Source organism: Polyodon spathula, chromosome 6 (assembly GCF_017654505.1).
Source record: "Polyodon spathula isolate WHYD16114869_AA chromosome 6, ASM1765450v1, whole genome shotgun sequence".
Classification (NCBI taxonomy): domain Eukaryota; kingdom Metazoa; phylum Chordata; class Actinopteri; order Acipenseriformes; family Polyodontidae; genus Polyodon; species Polyodon spathula.
The window spans coordinates 64,473,846-64,494,551 of record NC_054539.1 but is presented as its reverse complement, the minus strand read 5'-3'; the positions used below and the strand labels follow the sequence as shown (position 1 = coordinate 64,494,551).

The 20,706-nt window shown below is 37.4% G+C and overlaps 1 protein-coding gene across 2 annotated transcripts in view; it reads right to left on the bottom strand.

Annotated features, from left to right (window-relative positions):
• The window catches only part of LOC121317466 (putative Polycomb group protein ASXL2), a 77,673-nt gene that overhangs the window by 28,453 nt on the left and 28,514 nt on the right, over positions 1-20,706 (bottom strand). Inside the window, exons 2-5 of one of the 2 annotated variants that reach the window (XM_041253421.1) lie at positions 18,469-18,551; positions 12,059-12,061; positions 7,834-7,942; positions 1,054-1,192 (exon numbers count right to left, since the gene is read on the bottom strand). In XM_041253421.1, coding sequence (XP_041109355.1) covers positions 1,054-1,192; positions 7,834-7,942; positions 12,059-12,061; positions 18,469-18,551 — 334 coding nt within the window. The remainder of the gene's footprint in view (positions 1-1,053; positions 1,193-7,833; positions 7,943-12,058; positions 12,062-18,468; positions 18,552-20,706) is intronic. The other variant, XM_041253422.1, reaches the window with a different exon arrangement.

Sequence of the window (20,706 nt, the reverse complement as noted above, 5' to 3'; positions counted from 1 at the left end):
GTTATTAATACACCTGTGGCTAGTTTAAACAGTTATTCAACTGACGGCTCCAGCCACATTCCCACGTGTGTTTTTGCAGGGAGGATTTTAACTTCCTCCCTGCCACCCAATACACCCACCCCCCCACCCCCCCCCCCACACACACACACACACCTGTGCACCGGCAGGGCTTCTGCAACCTGCCACACTGCCACCATCCAGCAAAGGTCTTTTACATACACACAAAAATGCATGATGTTGATGCTCATAACTCTACTGAACGGGCCGAATTTAAATTACTTTAAAGTTATATTATCATACACATCATTAAATATATTTTGTACCATACATCAGCAGGGGAATTAACCAAACGAGATTACAGCAGAAATGTTCACTGTGCTCTGAACCAGCCTGTGAAAATGTCTAGCAGAATGCCTAAGCATCCAATACATAATTATCCATAGTACCTGTTTAAACAGCTCTTCTCAAGTAGGTTGCTTTAATATGGATACAAGCAACAGATGTGGCGGTTACATGCCAGTGTGCTCTAAGGTTGTTCGCTCCACCTTCACAGGCCTTGATTCTATCCTGATAAGAAACTAATTTGGGAAATAGGAGGGTTCGACTACAGTGTGGTCATTAGGTTATTATTATATCTAAATATCCCCAACTGCACAAAAAATAGTTTAGAAGAAGGTATCATGAAAATAGATACAACAGTTGACTGTACTATTTTACATTTTATCACACGTACGGATTTCAATAGCAATTAAGTATAAGATGAAGAGAGGTTTCGTGCACCCCCATTGCAAACCTATGGCAAACTAGAAACTAAAAATACTGTACCAAAATACAGCCCCCTCCTCCTCCAGATAGATCTGCAGCAGCAACTGTACTGTAATACTTCCCAGCCAAAGGCAATGCAGAGTAGGCAGAAATCTTTGGTCTTGCAGGTTTAAGTGTTGTTTTTTTTTTTGGAGCAGTTTAAAACCACATGTAAGGACGCATGCCACCTTATTTTAGGCAATATCAATACAACCGAGAGGAAGCCAAGAGAATTGCTGTAGCATTTACCTTTTCGTTTCCACTTGCTCTTCTTCATGTCTTTGTTGCTGTTATTGTTGTTCTCTGTGCTCTGTGAATCTGAATGATTGTCGCTGCTATCTTCAGAGCCTTCCTCCGACAAATCCTTTGCACTGTCTGATATGTCCTTCTGCCAAACAAGGACAGCAGCCCACATTACTCATGCATGACACACAATATACTGTATATCTGGTTCTTTTCCTTCTAAAATAAATAGCAGGAATGTGAAACTGTTTTCAGACATTGCTTAGTTACAGTATGTTACTGACGAGTGTAATCTGTCAGATATATTCTGGACATAACCCCAGCCAATTTGGACCCAACATTCATTCAGATATATATTATCAGGTTGGTAACAAAACCCTTGATTCTTGTCATACACTACTCTCCTGCTTTAACCAAAATCTAATAAATAGCCCCAGGTACAGAGCGTTTAGTTTCAGGAAAACCTGATTTTCCCCTTTGCCACGGTCCAGCTGAACCTATGGTTGCTAACTTTCCATTTTTCCAAAACTGGACAAAACCAGCAATGCAAGCAAAGTGTTGGTGGGGGTGGGGGTGGGAGCGTGCTGTGTGTGATTGTTTTTAAATAATAGATGCTCAGTAATCGGATCCCGCTAGGTACTGAATGGCAAAATAACACAAAGTACATTTCAATGTAGTTCCCGAACTTAACGGACTGAAAATAATTAAAAAAAACAACAAAAAAAAAAACATTTGCACAGTGGACTGGCTCAGCGAGAATGAAAATACCCAAATGGCAATGAACAGTGAGTATGCAAGATTCACAAGAACCAGGCTTTTACTGTCCGGTCAGTGGTTCTGACCATACATGGTACAAATTCCCTTAAGACTGGATAATTGGCAACCCTAGCTGAACCCCCTATTGTACAGCACACTGTTCTGTACGGAGGTGTCCCACCTAATCTGTCTTGGGCCATCAATGTGGTGTCAGAGCAAACTCAGGGGTAGATGTACTAAGATGGGCCAGTCGCAGTGCAAACATACTGCAATTTGCATTTCTCTTGAGACAATTGGCAAAGTGTACATTTTGACATCTGTACTAAGAGAAAATGTGTTAATAAAAAGAGCTGCAATACACTTATTAGTGAGATCTCTATTGTTAGAGTTGTCCGACATCGTTCAAATAAATACTGGGAGTTCAGTTGTCATTTTCTGCAGCAGAGGGTGCCCGAAAGATAACGTCTATACATGCAAGGGTGCAAGAATCAAAATAACATTGTTTTTGTTAAATGTAAATGATGCATCCTGTTCTGTGTTCTTTTTACCCATTTTAATTTTAATTTTGTTTTTATATATATATATATATATATATATATATATATATATATATATATATATATATATATATATATATATATATGAAAGGCAGTTTAATCCCATCAGATTCTATAGCGGGGCCCCACCTTCACCCCCTAAAAGCTTTTCATATTCATATAGTAGTCCCTTGCTAAACTGGACATGTTTGTCAGACATAACGAGGTGTCTGGTTTAAAAACAATACAATAAAATTGCACACAAATACATTTATAGTGCTCAATGCATTTAAAATGTAAATCATTGCTCTGAAATAACACAAATGTGTTTTGGGTATGCTACACATTACATTATGTAAAAATATAAATCTGTACAGTATGCCTATACAATATAGAGTACTGCAGTAAAATCAAATGAATACCTGGTGTATTCTTTTACTTTAGCCTGCAGGCTACTGGTAACACTGAATAAATCATTCTGCTGCATTGTACACATTGGTGTACAATGAGAATAAAACATTATTTTAAATTGAAACTAAATGTTTAGCATTGTTTTAAATTATGGTTTTATTTTTGTATTATTATTTTTAACTTGGCCTACTTAGTAGCCTAGACAATTAACACAAAATAGCTCATGGTCCTATACAGATGCTCAGAGGGTTAGTGGCACATGTGTGCAATCTATTGCTCCCAACACGTTGAGGAATCCAGAAATGTCATAGAAATGTGTTTTCAAAGCTTGTAAGTACACGCTGCCTTTACTGAAAATTAGGTACTTGGGTGTTCCCCTAAAAAACGCGTTGAGCACAACTGGCAATGCAAGAGAAAAAGTGTGCTGGGAAATACCAGCAACAATTGCAACTGTTTAAAACGTGGTTTCAAAAGTTCTTAACAAATTGATAGAATGTAAGTGTTGCCATTGCCCGTAGCTTTAGTACATCTCATTATTATATACGAGAACCCTGATTTGCACTATTTGCACCCCCATTTTGTGAATTTATACAGGAACGCCCATAAGTGCATATTCATCTAAGGCTGAATGGCAAAGAAAAACTGCTGCTGCAAAGCATTCCCTAATAAGTCGCTAACAGTATTGCACTTATGTGGCAAAGTGCCCGCCCCTGTGTCTATTATATGTTGTGTGTTAATGTTGGTGTATAGTCATTGGTACATGGGATATAAACGGGTCTGTGTAACACAAGTGTTTAAAATGTATATTTGTATAATTTTACGAGGATTGCACAGCACTTCACGTGCAAGAAAAAAGTAATAATATATGAGCACGGGGAATTGCACTTTATTAATTCACGTGCAGTTGTACCATGACTACAACTGAATGACTGATTAGCAGTCGAGTCTTGGTACAGCTGCATAAAAGCAGCATGTTTTCACTCACTCGGGGTTGTGTGTTCGGTGAGTGGAGAACGGGATTGGAGACAGAGGTAATACGAATAATAATAGTAGTAGTAGTAAAATATCTGCTCACCGTGTTTTGTTTAGTCCGTTTTTGTTTGTCTGTTTATTTTGGCGAATGTGCCGTGTCCTGTTTTTGTTTGTTACAACCGTTTTATTTTCTGTCTGTCTGTACACTTATTAAATGCTGAGCGAGACCAATCGCTCAGCTCCACCAAACTCCACCTCTCTCTGTCATTTATTTCCTGTTTCTGGTCTGACGTCACCCACTGCAGCCGTCTTTGTGACAGCTTGTTTAGTACATTTCACCCTACACTTCCGACTTGTTTGCAAGTGGTTTGTGACTACTGCGACAGGCGCAACACTTGAGTACATCTACCCCTCAGACCAAAAGGCAAAAACACTTTTCTCCAAAAATGTAACACAGTATAGTAATATTTACTGTACACTTGTCCAATTATTTTAACTATATATATATATATAGTTTTATACATATACATTTTTGGAGAAAAGTGTACAAAAAATATATATTTTTTTACTCAAATGAATGCAAAACATTTTTATTTTACTGAACTAGCAAACTAACGTGATACCCAAACAACTAAAGGGGCGGGGGTGCTGCAATTAAAAACTCCCATTCGAATATTATCTTGGTTGATCTAATCAGGCAGTAAAATGGGTGCTCAGTTTACTTGCATTGTGTTATTGCTGTAGTTATCTACATAGATGTGGATGCAGCTTCTGATGCTTGTGCATTAGCGTGCCACACGTTAAGATTAAAATACAGGATTGCTAAAGCGTCCTTGGAAGGCATCCTGAAGCTTTAAACAGATAGTATTGTAAGATATATTTGGCTAACATCACCCAGGTCAAGGCTTACTGTCACACTATAATGCTGGTAATTTATTATTATAATTATTAAGCCAGATAAAGCAAATCAAGCAAGGTTACAAAAACAAACAAAAACAAAAAATACAAAAACATGTTTTTATTCTTCTTTATGAGAGCAATAGAATATCTTCCATATTTATCTTGTAAAGCAGCACAATGTGGGTGGTTTTAAGAAAAAATTCACCCACACACTTCACTTCTGACAAAGTTCCCATTCAAAACTTCAGCCAAAATAAACATCTGTAATCTTGGAAAACATGTGGATACCAATCAAGCTAGGCTGGCACACAGGTTGTAATGACAAACATTCAAAGTAAAGGAAGTCTTTTGTATGCGAGTATAATAGTTAGAGCCAGATGGTCATTTAAGAGAATTCTACTGAATAATGTGCACTGTGGGGAAACAGTGTAGGACATAAAACTGTGTTTTGTGAATGTGAATCACTTTTTTCTATGCAGTGTTAAAACCAATATTATGACGCAGAACTAGAATCAAAATGCTAGTAAATTCAATAGAGATCTCAATGCTGTCATTGTACAGACAGCAAAATGTATACAGAGCACTAAGAGGTAGATGCACTATAGTGTTGCACCTGTCGCAATAGTCGCAAACCAGTTGCGAATGAGTCGGAAGTCTAGGGTGAAATGTACTGAACAAGCGCAATGCTGTTAGCAGCTTATTAGGGAATGCTTTGCGGCAGCAGTTTTTCTTTGCGGTCCAACCTTAGAGGAATATGTACTTGTGGGCGATCCTGCATAAATTCACAACAAGGGGACCGAGAGTGCAAATGAGGGTTCTCAAATATTATAATGAGATGTACTAAAGCTGCCAGCAATTGCGACACTTACAATTGCATCAATTTGTTAAGAACTTTTGAAAGCATGTTTTAAACAGTGGCAATTGTTGCTGGCATTTCCTAGTCCGCTTTTTCCCATGCTTTGCCAGTTGTGCTCAATGCATTTTTGAGGCGAACACCCAACGTGTTGGGAGCAAGGTGAAGGTGGGGGCCCCCACTGTATAATCTGATGGGATTAAACTGCCTTTATTTTCTATATATATATATATATATATATATATATATATATATATATATATATATATATATATATATATATATATATATATATACACACAGTATTACAATAGGTAAAAGTAAGATGGAACAGAATGCATTATACAGATGACTTTTACATTAAACAAAAACAATGTTATTTTGATTCTTCACTCTTGCATGTATAGACATTATCCTTCGGGCACCCACTGCTGCAGCAAACCACAACTCAACTCTTGCTATTTATTTAAACAAAGTCGCACAACTCTTGCAATGTATAATGCTAGAGATCTCACAAAGATGCAATAAATATTTAAATTAGTATATTGCGGCTCTTTTCACAAACATATTTTCTAGTAGTATAATATAGTACACACGACAAAATATATACTTTGTAAATTGTCGCAACGAAAATGCAAAATGTTTCCGCTGTGACTGGCCCATCTTAGTACATCTAATGGAAATCTCAGGCACTGCCATTATGGTGCCAGTAAGATCAATAAAGAACTCTGCAATGGCTATGACAGTGCCTGTAAAATCAATAAAGAGATGTCAGACATAACAGGGATGTCAGAGATACTATTGAGTAACATTTCATTTTTTGTTTTAAACAAAGAATCTTGTGTATTTCATTGCATTCTGAAGACAGTACATACTTGCAGGTTGAAAAGAGTGACCACTGCAATGTTAGCAAATAGCTATAATACAATGAAACCATCTAAACCCATGTGCTACTGAAAACCAAGTTGGTATACAGTATCTTGAGGCAAATACAAGCCTGAGCACCTTCATTACTGTGGAAATTGATACTGATTCTTAATTAAGCTGACAATTATTTATAGGAGAATAATTTATTTTCAGTTGAATCAGTATAATATGCACGCCTATGCCGTATTGAGAATTTTAAACATGATTCATCTTTGCCACTGCCTTTAACAGTCAGTAAAGAAATAATTTCCATTAACCACAATTACTGCAGCAGTGGGTGTTGTGGTTCCATCAAACCATGGTTCACTCTGTTGCAAAGTGATGTACTGGTTTACAATGAACACAGGTCATGGTGAAAATGATGGCCGTTTGCTAAAGCTGTGTGTATGCATTACATTGAGGTGTTCTGGAACACTTGAGGGTCAGTCTACAGTAAGTTTTCACAACTTCAAAGAACCCTGTACTCTCCCCAATGCAGAACACCTTCTGACAGGAAGATGATGATTCCCTGATCCAAACAATGAATGCATGACATCTCCAGAGGGCTGTTTAATCCTGTAACTCTAACTGGAATCCTTGTGGACAACTTCAGGAAAGACATTACGTATTACAGAAGATGCAGCAAGCAGTCAAAAATCACTAAATGACTGAATGGATACCTATACAGTAGCTGCAGTTTTAAACTGTATAGATGGTATGGGAAAACTAAATGCTGAATACAAATTATAAATTGTACCAAATAATTTTGCTGAAAAAAGTGGAAGGCCAATGTACTAATAAACTATGTTATCCTCCTTCACCATTAACAGCTGATGAAAGTTCCAGTCAAATGCTGCAAGTCGAGTCTTTGATACATAACTCACAGACAGCTCTTTTTTTCTCTTTCTGCAGTAGCCTTTTTAACACATGTAACACCTTTTTATCTCATTTAGAGAACAATACGCAGCTGAGCCACAACTGTAATTTCTCATCATATAACGTAGTTGTCATAGTGGGCAGCAAGTAACACCCAATGTAGTTTTACTACCTAATTAATGGATTTAAAAAAAAAGACACAAATCTCTCATTTCTGTGCAGCAAATCCATTTTCTTGGGCATGCTGGTCAGGATGGATGCCTTGTTTAAATGGATATTACTGTTATGTAGGTTGAAAAAAGTATAATTTAACTTCATGAAATGATCTGCAAAATATAAAACACTAAATTATAACTCGTTCATTATGCAGAAATCAAGATAGCTTATACTGTATTTAAGTGCAGTAGTATACAGTGTATGTAACAGAGCGCTGTACTTACATTACCAAGTAAATAACAGAGTAATAGGTAACCGATTCAGAGTAAAGAAATACACTTAACTAATGTAAAATATAGCCTGATTTATCTGAAAGAGAGGCCAAACACATCCCATACAGCCTTATTATTTCACACTCACCTTCAATGTGTATACTCCCATACGACCGGGTACTTTGTAGAAAATTCCCTCTTCTCCTCGGGAGTTGGTGTGTAGCATTGCATTTAAACATGCCAGAGGGGAAGTCCCACTAGAAATAGGAAAGAAACCCAATTACACCAGAACAGGCACAGGTACCTCTTATCTGTGAAAGCATACCGCATTCAAGTTTAAGGGTATATTTACTGTGCTTATTACAGTGTGTCTGTGTTATTATTATTGGATACATTAGGTAATCAAAACAGAAATAGTGTAAAATGGTTCTCCTGTTATTTGGAACATTATCTTAATTCACTTGATTCTTTCACCCTGCTTTTTCCCCCTTTACATTGTTGTGCTATAAAAAGCAAAAAGCAGTATTAAAAGGCTCTTTTCACAAAATTTAGGTTTTATACAACATAACCCGGTTTGTAACATCCTGCAATTATTTCACAAACAGCTGCACCATGTACTGATTAAAGAACTGTCATGGCTAATTTTAGACAACAGCTGCAGCCTTCACTGACGTTAAAAAATTATTCAACCAACAAGGCTCAGTTCTGTACGGTACTTAGTTAAATAATATAGAAACGTAAGTGGCTTATTTTGATGGCATGCTTAAAAAATGATCAACTGTAACTGAATTGTACTATAGTGATCTCAGTTTTCATTTTGGTACTGTAAAAATCATGTTGTTTTTACTCCAAATCGCCATTTGTGCAATGTTCTTTTCTGAAAGGAAAAAAAAAAAACCCACTAATAATAATTCTAAAACAAATAATAAACAGTTTAAGATTAATTTATTGTCTCAGTAGTTTATTTCTGTTTGGTATCTTTATTGGGTGAGTTTTTTCTTTAAAAATAAATGTGTTAATAACTATTTGGAGTAGTCATTTTGTAAGTGCTGCATCATAATTTTCAAGCCCATAAGGGAAATGAAAGTGTATGTGCACTCATTATTTTCCCTAATTATTTATTTAGCTGGCTGTTATTGTGTACTACCGCTGCTGTTTTACAGGATCCCTTGGAAATTAGATGCCGATCTGTTGCCCCTGCTCTACTCCCTTTCATCTCCTCTCTACTCGACACCTCTCTGCTCTCTGGCTGTTTCCCCTCTGCCTTCAAACCAGCCTGCATCACCCCCATCTTAAAAAAAAAAACCCTCCCTGGATCCCTCATCCCTCCAGAACTACCGTCCTGTCTCCCTCCTCCCATTCCTCTCTAAAACCCTTGCGCGCCAGCTCTCTGCTCTCCGTTAACACATTCTCTACTCAACCCCCTCCAGGCTGGTTTTTGCCCGGCACACTCCACTGAAACTGCTATTTTATACTAAATGAATCAGGCGCAAACTGCTCTGCATCTCTTTCCATTCTACTTCTCGATTTCCCGATATCACCTCTCCTCTAGTCACAGGACTCAGATGTATCCTTTCCCTTTGAGTCTAGTTACATACAGTAGTTCAAATAATCTGCTAGATTTTTCTTCCTAATGTAAACATGTCAGAATAACATATCTGTTTGTGTGTAAAATGGTAGAATTTTTGGGCTTACAGAAACACACACAAGCATCACTCCTGAGTAAACAGCCCTGGAAAATTACATTGAAGAAAGGGAGGGAAAAAAGGTTACTGTACCTCAGTCTGCAAAAACAGTACAATTATTCCTTGATTCAAACAAAGGAAGAAGACACATACTTGTTGTAGCTTTGATGCCTGAAGATTCAATTCCAAAATCCTAAGTGGCTAAGCATGCTAGATCATGTTAGAATTGCTGACAGCCTCTAGTTACAGACACAAGCTGAAGATGTTCTTAATTTGCAAAAAAAAAAAAAAAACCTAAAGCTACCAAGGCAGACATCACCATGCATTGAAAATCATTCTACGAATGAATTGCTCTTTCTTGAAGCTTACAGAACTGCAAGTGCCGCATTGTCATCATCTATTTATTAAGTGATGGGCGACATTTAATTTAAATTCATGCAGTTAAAGTGTGTTAAGAAGAGTTATTTTAAGACGGTTTATACAACAGTTTCTCTTACCTTCTGGAGGACAACAGACATAATGAAACAAAAAAGTAAAGAAATAAAATGTATTAGCCACTTAATGCACTCTAACACAAAAGCCAGTTTATAGTCATCATTTCATTAACATTAACATTAAAAGGTGAACCTTGCAGTAGACTTAAACTAAGGTTATGTCTCTTCTAATTGCCTTGTTGAAATGACAGTTACACCCATTAGCCTCTAGTGTAATCAGCATGTGTTGGAACGGTAAGGCTATCCATAGGGAAACTTGTACGGCAAGTGTTAAGAGCGCTTAAACATATGATTCTTACTTCCTATTTCAAAAACCATTAAACATTTGCAGAAGCATCCGTTCATAAAGTGGTAATGTCCAAGGAACAGAGGAACCACCACAACTGTAAATATAAAGTCAGAGCGATCGGTCTCATTTTTATGTTTTATCATAACTAGATAAGCGGTTATCTAGGCGTGTTAAAATGTTAGTGTGACATAAACTACATACAGACAACTTATTATATACCTCCAATTATTTGTGCTATGAATGTCCTCAGCAAGTTCCACCACAATAAGACAAGTGGTTCCACAGATATAACGCTTATGAGTGATACAGGTACACACCTGTGATCATTTAGTTGTGTTTAAGAGGTATAAAGTGTATTAAAAGCCTGGAAATGTCCTGCACCCTGAATGGCTGCTGCAAGTCCCATTCCCATTCATTATAAATTAATACCTGTGGATTTGCTGAATTCTGCTGTAGTTAAAAGGTAACCCATCTCTACTGGGCATACTATTTCCCAATCATTGTACAGTACATAAGTGAACTGTTCCACGATACTACAAACCTGTTTGCAGTCGAAACGTTTACATAAAAAATGAAAAACACAGTTACCAGTTTATTGCAACCTAAGGATGGCAGCCTTGTAGCAACATGTTTCTAACTGGGAATTGGTTCACTTTGGGGTATACACTACAGTCATTACTGTTGCCACCCCTTACAGAGGAATGAGCCCCCAGCATGTCTAGACATGAGAAGCAGTGAGATGATGCTCTGTTTGCAACAGGCAGGCTACTGATCCCATTGTAAACCACTCCCATAAGCCTGACTAGCTACCTGACTAGTCTTTTCTGTAAAAGTCTTTTGTTAATTACAACAAGGGAAATTCCTTTGGCAACAACAAAAAATACCCTCCTAACAAAAATGTGCTGTTACTCTCATAAAGTAGATTACTACCAGAAAAGCTCAGTTAGAAATGCAATTATAATAAGCATTGGTTTTCAAGGGGAAGCTTACCTAACTTAACCAAGTATAACTTCCTACCATGTGCATACAAAATTGTTCAAATTTAACTTGCAGTAGCTTGTGTATTTTATTTGGGAACAATACAGTACGTCGTCCATGGTTCTTTTTCTCTGGGAGATGTAATGGTTTTGATACACCAGTGCAGCAGGTGCTGTACTCTATGTAGCAAGGACATCTCCGTTTTCAGCAGCAAAGATATTTATTCCAGCCTCAGCAAGATTGCAGTTAACAAGGGCAGAAGTAGGTGGTTTTCTAAACTCCCAATCTGTGCTGAATTATAGCCTAATCAATCGGATCTCTGAAATGTGTTAAATATTTTTGCCATCAATGCAATTTGGGATATTAAAAAACGTGAATGCTTTGACTAGCTATGTTAAGCTGGTTTGTAAACTAAAGGTACAGTATCTTTTTTTTTTTTTTTTTGTAATAATTAAAATGTCTACAGACATAAAGGAACTATGATACAGTCACCACCACTTAAGGCCATTGCAAACTGGATCCAGTCTGTCATTTAGCACCAGTCATCTGAAAAAGTCGTGCATCAATCCACTGCACACTAGATGAGTTAATATCGTACTTCAGAGCGCTGATGTGCAGTGGAGGCTTTGTAGTAAACAAACCTAGTTTCAGTATTATAATAACAAATAAATACAATTCTGTTGTTAATTCTTACATAACTTTGAACACAAAAAATGTTAATGAATATAAACTTAATGATCAGCAAATGCTGATGGAAGTTAGGCAATACATAAAAAATAAAATATAAAATATTATACAACACAGCTGTCATAGCATCAGAAACCATATGACCAATATTTAATTTTTCAAACACTTTCTCCTGCAATAAATATATCTAAAAGTTGGGAAGCTAGCAATAACCTACTGAAAAGACTTTATAACAATGACCTTCTACTACTCTCTGTGCATGGAGCCAGAAATTCCATCTCTTTCATGTACTGCCCCTCTTTTCTGACTGTTAAGCCCTGACCGCTCTTGCCCTGCCAAACTTCTTTCTCTGATATGTGTCTCCAGGTTAGGCCATTGTTTCTTTACTTCCTCGACTACAACTGAAATAGAAAGTATATGGTTGTAATAACCTATAGTGCACAAAATCCACGTTTATGTGCTATCAGTTTATAATTTCATGTTTTATAATCCATATCATTCACAGCCAATCAGCAGCAATGTCTTTCCATATGTTTTCTTTTTATTTAAAGTCTTTGCAATCTTTTGTTGGATTTATCATAAAGAAACAGATGGTGGGTCACGTCATGGAGGTCTCCAGAGGTCGTGTCCGAACTGATGGTAATAGGTGAACTTTTGTTTGGTGACACACACAGTTAGTTTTTCTATTTTGTTCAGAGAACTGCAGCAATCCACATGTCTTCCCAGTCGTTTTTCATTGGCCAATGGCGTTTTTAACGCACACCAAATCGCATCAAATCGAACTTGTTTCGATTCCGGACTCAGTATGCAAGGTACAATAGGGAATGCACATGATAATTTTTTCTTCTAAAGCTGCATCCACACTGGACGTGAGCAATGCGAGTGAATAATTTAGAAGTCACTGCAAATGGAAAGTATCCACACCAGCGATGCGAGCAACTTCGCTTTGAGAAAATTTTGCATCTCTAAAATAGAACCTGTTTCTATTTGTTTTTTTCATCGCGCGAGTGGAATGAAACTGACCAGAAGCAAGGTTAACACACTTGACATACATCAAACACATGCCTCAAAACACGTCACGCCTCAAAACAAGTTAATCATGGACGACAAAGTTAATTTATGAGCCGCAGCAAGTATCCATTATTTTATGACTGCAAATTGAACAATTACAAAGACATCCAGGAGAAAGACAATGCCTGGATGGCTTGCAGGTGGTGCATTTAGCAGCTCCGAGACATTTTTTTTCCCGATTATGTAAGTTGCATAAAAATAGGTTTATTAATAAGCAAAAATAAACCAGAGCATACATGCAGTCTACACATCCAGCACTTAAATGGAAAATGTGCACTTTTGCTGGCTTTTAATTTTTTTTTTTTTTTTTTAATGTTTTGTTTGTTTTTATGATAAATTACATTTTGTTCACCAAATTGTTCTGTGGCACAAATCTGTGACAGAAGAAGGCTTTCATATATGCATAAAGCAAAGTTTTGTGGAGATTCACCAAACAAACAAAAATATTATCGAGGTCCTGCTATTCTATAGCTCGTAAAACTAAGGCCGATAATTGCAACATTTCCAGCAACAGGTATTTATAATAATAATAATATATATAATAATATATAATAATAATAATAATATATAATAATAATAATATTATAGTTTAATTATCAATTTTTTTGGATCAAAGAAGGAATTTTTAAAGAAACACAATTGAGATTGCAGTAAGTTGTATATATATATATATATAAATGTACAATAATAAAATAATTTTGTTGAAAATATCAGTTCAACTATACTACTATTGCCCAGCAGTCTTCTGACAGCTGGAGATGTAATAAGCTTCAAATCAGACTACTACTACAACTACCTCTACAATTACTACTAATAATAGTGACAACAATAAAGATGGTGGATATATAGGGATGTTCAATAACTCGGATCTATAGATTTTACGAGTCCAACCTTTATTTTACAACAGTTGCCAGAGGGCATTTATATACAGTGCCATGAAAAAGTATTTGCCCCCTGTCTTATTTTCTGCATTTTTGCATATTTTTGACACTGAATGTTATCAAATCTTCAAACACAATCTAATATTAGATAAAAGGGACCCTGAGTGAACAAATAACACAAAATTTTGATACTTATTTCTTTTATTTATTAAAGAAAGTTATGCAACACCCAATGCCCCTGTGTGAAAAAGTAATCGCCCCCTTAGACTCAATAACTGGTTATGCCACCTTTAGCAGCAATAACTGCAAACAAACCCTTCCTGTAGTTATTGATCAGTCTCTCACAGCGCCGGGGAGGAATTTTGGCCCACTCCTTCATGCAGAACTGCTTCAACTCAGTGACATTTGTGGGTTTTCGAGCATAAACTGCTCGTTTCAGGTCCTGCAACAAGATGTCAATGGGGTTTAGGCCTAGACTTTGACTAGGCCATTCCAAAACGTTAAATTTCTTGTTCTTCAATCATTCTGATGTAGACCTGCTTGTGTGTTTCGGATCATTGCTGCATGACCCAGCTGCGCTTCAGCTTCAGCTCATGGACGGATGGCCTGACATTCTCCTGTACAATTCTCTGATATAGAGCAGAATTCATGGTTCCTTCAATGATGGCAAGTCATCCAGGTCCTGATGCAGCAAAGCATCCCCAAATCATGACACTACCACCACCATGCTTGACCGTTGGTATGAGGTTCTTACTGTGGAATGCAGTGTTTGGTTTTTGCCAGACATAACGGGGCCCATGTCCATAGAATATTGTCCAGAACTCTTGAGGATCACCCAGGTGCTTTTTGGCAAACTTGAGACAAGCATTCATGTTCTTCTTAGTGAGCGGTGGTTTCCGCCTTACTAATCTGCCATGAAAACCATTCTGACCAGTGTCTTTCTGATGGTGGAGTCATGAACACTGACCTTAGCCAAGTTAAGAGAGGCCTGCAGATAACCTGGATGTTGTTCTAGGGTTCTTTGTGACCTCCTGGATGATCTCTTAGAGAGATTTTGGCAGGACGGCCACTCCTGGGAAGATTCACTACTGTCCCAAACTTTCTCCATTTGGACAATATGGCTCTGACTGTGGTTTGGTGAAGCCCCAGAGCCTTAGAAATGGCTTTGCAACCCTTTCCAGACTGATAGGCATCACTTTCTTCCGGAGGTCTTTAGGAATTTATTTTGATTGTGGTATAATGTACCTCTAGAATCTGTGTGCTGACAACTTCACTCTGATGGTAAGGGCCAAAGTTAGTCAGATTTATATTAGTCAGAAAATCAGACAGGGGGAAAATACTTTTTCACGACACTGTGTGTGTGTGTGTTAATGTGTGTGTGTATATATATATATATATATATATATATATATATATACACACACACACACATTGCCTACAGTAAGCATTCAACCCCCTTGCATGTTTTCATAGTTTGTTGTGTTACAACCTGAAATCTTGATGCATTTAAAGGGGATTTTTGATTTACACAACCTATTCAACACTTTGAAGCGGCAAGAGAATTCTTATTGTGAAACAACCGTTAATGAAAAATAAAAAAAAAACTGAAATGTCTTGGTAAAATAAGTATTCACCCCCCTGAACCACCTTTAGCAACAATTACAGCTGTGAGTCTTTTGGGGTAAGTCTCTACCAGGTTTGCACATCTGGATCATGCAATATACGTCCATTCTTCTTGGCAAAATTGTTCAAGCTCTGTCAAGTTGGATGGGGATCTTTGATGGACAGCAATCTTCAAGTCTTGATACAGATTCTCAATCGAATTCAAGTCCGGGCTTTGACCGGGCCACTCTAGGACATTAACTTTCTTGTTTTTAAGCCACTCCAGTATCGCTTTGGCTGTGTGCTTGGGGTCATTGCCCTGCTGAAAGGTGAATCTCCGTCCCAGTCTTTGGTCTTTTGCAGACTGAAGCAGGTTTTCCTCAAGGATTTGCCTGTATTTAGCTCCATCCACTTTGCCCTCTACCCTGACTAGCTTCCCAGTCCCTGCTGATGAAAAGCATCCCCATAGCATGATGCTGCCACCACCATGCTTCACAGTAGGGATGGTGTTACCTGGGTGATGTGCTGTGTGGGTTTGCGCCAGAGGCAAAATAGTTCAATTTTTGTTTTATCAGACAACAGAATCTTTTGCCACATCTTTTCAGAGTCTCCCACATGCCTTTTTGCAAATTCCAAGCAGGATTTTACATGGATTTCTTCTTTCAAAGAAATGGCTTTCTTCTTGCCACTCTTCCATACAGGCCAGATTTGTGGAGCACCTCAGCTATTGTTGACACATTGATAGTTTCTCCCATCTCAGCCATGGAACACTGTAGGTCTTTCAGAGTTGTCATTGACCTCTTGGTGGCTTCTCTGTCCAATGCCCTTCTTAACCGGCTGTTCAGTTTGTGAGGACGGCCTGCTCTAAGCAGATTCTGGGTGGTGCCGTATACCTTCCGCTTCTTAATGATCGACTTGACTGTGCTTCAAGGGATATTCAATGCCTTTGCAATCTTGTTATACCCCTCCCCTGATCTGTGCCTTTCCACAACTTTATCCTTGGTCTTCATGGTAGTATCTTTGCTTCGAATGCACTAGCCAACTGCAGGACAATACAGAGACAGGTGTATTTAATCTGAAATCATGTGAACCACTTTTATTGCACACAGATGGACTCCATTTAACTTACTGTGTGAATTCTGAAGGCAATTGGTTGCACCTGAGCTTATTTAGGAGTGTCACAGCAAAGGGGGTGAATACTTATCGAATTAAGACTTTTCAGGTTTTTATTTTTAATTGATTTGTTTTTTCACCCACAAGTTTTTTCACACATTGAAAGTGTTGAGTAGGTTGTGTAAATCAAAGCACAAAAATCCCATTTAAATGCATCAAGATTTCAGGTTGTAACACAACAAACTGTGAAAATTGTCCAATGAGGTTAAATACTTCCTATAGGCACTGTGTATGTGTGTGTGTGTGTGTGTGTGTATATATATATATTTCCAAGTTTTCAGGTAAAAATTGGTGGTAACATTTGGGAGTGGTCAGACAAGCAGACATGATTCTATTCTGTAAATTCAAACCATATAAAGATGGTTAACCTGTATCAGTAATTAACTGACAGCCCCATAATACACTAAAACTATAATTTTTTACGTATATAATTGTATCTAACGAATGTAAAGTCATGGATTTTCTTGGTGTAAATGAGTATTTTTACATGCTTGAGTGAGACACATTTTAGTTGAAAATATAATGTGGGATATGAAAACTGAAATTCAGTAAGATTCCTAATTAAGTATCATGTGTAATATTCAGTATGCCTGTTGCTAATTAAATGTGTGTTTAACATAGTAATACACAACTCTACCGTCATTACTGTTATTACATTTCTTCAGCACTAAGTACGTTTTTGAGCTTTTGTAATCTGATGACGTTGGCTCAATACCCTATGTACAGTAGGTGACACTGAAGTTGTTTCTCATAATCTTATAAACCACAATGGAAACCAGACAAAGCCCTATAGTAAACAAATCTGCCCAGAATGAGTTCAAGATACCAGCCTTCCCCAAGGAGATCAGTAATGGTCTCCAAAACCCAGGCTTTAGGAACTGCACTTCGTATTCTGCCAGCACTATGTTTATGCCAATAGTTTCTGCATGCGTTTCTTTTAATTTAATTTAGATTAGAAAAGTAATCATATTTAAATTGTTATTTCATATAAACAAAATTCTGCAGTGAAATTGATAAAACAAAATACCCTTTGCTTAAATCAATGCCAAAGTTCATATTTTTAGGCCACACAAATTTTAGAATGACAGTGTTTGGTAGTCAATTGATAGTATACACTTATTGTAACATCCAGAACCAATCTTGCATACCTCCCTTTTTTGGCAGTCACTGAACAAGGATGTAATAACCATAGGGTCTTTTTTAATAATCTAAACAGTGGCACAAGATAGTACTGCCAACCTAAGCCTCGTATTACAGTACTTTATCAACTGCGGTGGGACCAGAGTAAGGGCGGATATGTAAAAAGGCAGATAAATGAAATCTTTAAAATGCCTTGTTTAAAAAGATACAGGGTATTAATGCTTGTGACAGGGTAGTCATCTGCAGTGTGGGTGTGTGCACTTGCTGCTGAGTGACAGGCAGGAGATCGAGATGGAATTTGAGGTTGATACGCCCCACAGGCGAACAGGATTTATTTACATATCGACAAACTGAACAGCTCACCAGATGCTACCAGCAATGGTTGCGCACAGAGCACATACAACACAGTGTACGAAAACTTTGGTTGGATTTATAACCTCTGAACTAATCTTCTCTGTTCAATATTAAACTAGCCTTGTTGAAGAGATTGATCATGGCAGATAAACAGTTATGGCTGATATGTGAAGGGCGGATACGCAACGGATTACTGTATTATGCACAATCAGATAGTTTAGATCATTAAAATGACCCTAATGCCCAGTGACGGTCATGAAAAGAAAGTATTTTTCACTGCCTGAGATCTTGGTATGTTTTTAATAAATAAATGAGGACAGGAAAGCGGTTTTGATAGACAGTTCTTGTTTATTGACGGTGTGGTGTAACTTCAACACTATCACATAATGTATTCCTATAATAAGAGACAAATCAAAGTGCATTTCTTACCTGATCTCTTTCAAACCCTCTCTTTGGATCACCTGAAGAATTTCTTTATGGCTCATGGGTGTGTTGGAGTACTTCTCCAGTACCTGAAAAAGCAAGAAAAACAGAGGGATTATAGACTTATCGGTGCTATAGATTTTAAAACTGGGCTAATCTTAACTTCACTAAAGCAGTACTCGGTATACTGTATGTACTTAAGACTGAAGCTTTGTCAGAGGTATTTACTGAACAGACTGCAGATGACAATTGTATTTATTCAAGAAGTCCTGTTGAAACTAAAGTCTGTTTTACAGAGGAAATCCCTCTTTCATAAATGAAAGGAATCAATAACACCATTTTAAATTAAATAACTTGCTTTCTCAGAAGTCACTTATTAATTTGCTGCTGATCACTTTGTTTCCCACTTTTGCTCTTGTTAACTATGGTAAACTTGTGAAATCCCTCTTCACATGCCAGAACTACTCTAAAAGTCCTGCTGAAAAATTCTAGCAGCTCCAGTCTTGGTACATGTATGAGTTTAAACTTGGGAATGGGAAGTGTTTACTGGCCTCTTACTGGTGTATAATCCAAACAGTTCAATTTAGGAGAGTAGACAACAGTTTACTTTGCAGTAAAAGGATTTTTATGGACCTGCTTAACACGTTCCCCAACCAGCATGTCGCTTGAAACAGCACGAGCATCTCAAAACCAGCAGATCACAAGCTCTCATCATTCCTGGGATCTCCCAATGCACTACATCTCTGTCTACATACAGTAAGGGCCTATTCGCAAAATGCTTTACTCCACTCTTTAATTATTTTTCAAGGGAAAATTATCCAGCTGCAGAATTCAGTAAAATTCACATGTGTTTTTGTTTTCTGCTTTAAAAAAAGGGGGGAGTAAATTACAGACTGTTAGAAAGTTTTAAGCTGGGATCATATACCTGAACACTTTGTGGCAGACAAATAAAAAAAAAAAACTTCATTACTAAAAAGATCAATAGCAAAGCAATATGGTGAAATGTTGTTATGTTCACGAGAAACTAGATTTAATGTATCGATATGGGAAGAATCCTTTTTTTCTTCCTATTTTTTTCATTCACTAACTTATCTAGGCATGTACTAAAAAAGGGTGGGGTTATTTTTCTTTGTAGAAATGGTTGTAGTAAAGCAATCTCTATAGGTAGTGCCTGTATCTGCTCTTTCCTGATGAGCTGATGAAAGTGCTTGTGCTATCTCCAGGACAACAAGGTCCACCCAGAAGCACATCGTTCCAGCTCTCTAGGGATCCTGAATGATACACACCTATTGTGTGTATGGGTAGTTACTGCAGCATGCCATCTGTGGGTTTATGCTTTGGATCTGTAGAGATAATTCCCAACATTAATATTGTAGTACCTGACTACCACACAAATTCATACCTCAACAAACATCCCTGCTTTACCAAACACCTACAGTACAGTACAGATTGTGTGTAAAAAAACAACTGTGCCCAATCAGAAGGCCGCATGTGAAACAAGTCAAGATATAATCTACTTTTCATCAGAGCAAAAAGTTTAACTTGTTACAGACATATGTGAAAAGAAGTTGTGTTACAGTAGATTAAGAAACCATTACAAGTACAGACACATACAATTTGCTGTATCGATGAAATACAATACACTGTACTACTTTGTGATGAAGATGCCACCTGGTCCATTCATTAATCCATTCATTAATATTTGCAGACGGGAGTGATAAATGGAACTGTCATGCTCATTCTTGTTTGTATCAACAACTATTTGTGTACCGCAAGGAAGAGGATATACTGTAATAATTACATATATTTTGGGATGTTCTGCAGAAATCCATACTCCATTTGCCCATACTCATCAGCTAATAATTTACTGTACACATCAAAACAACTGCAAAGTGTGCACATGCTGGATTTAACAAAATGCATGTTAGGCATTATCAGGAACGTACAGGCTTGCTTTTACACTGCCCCACAGGATTGGTCCTCCTAGGTCTGGACAGAGGCACTTTGGCAAGGTAACATATTATATTAGAAAGCTAGTCCTTGTTTCGAACAAGCAGAAGGCTTTAACCTCTGTAGATGTATTTCCAATAAATCCTACCAACTGCAATCGTACCTTGTCTACAACCATAACTTGGTAGGTTTAAAATTTCCCTAAATGAAACAGGAACATGTTATTCCTTGTTTTATTACACTACAAAGTAATATTATTGAGAGGAAAGGCAGTTCCTCAATTGAGATTGACAA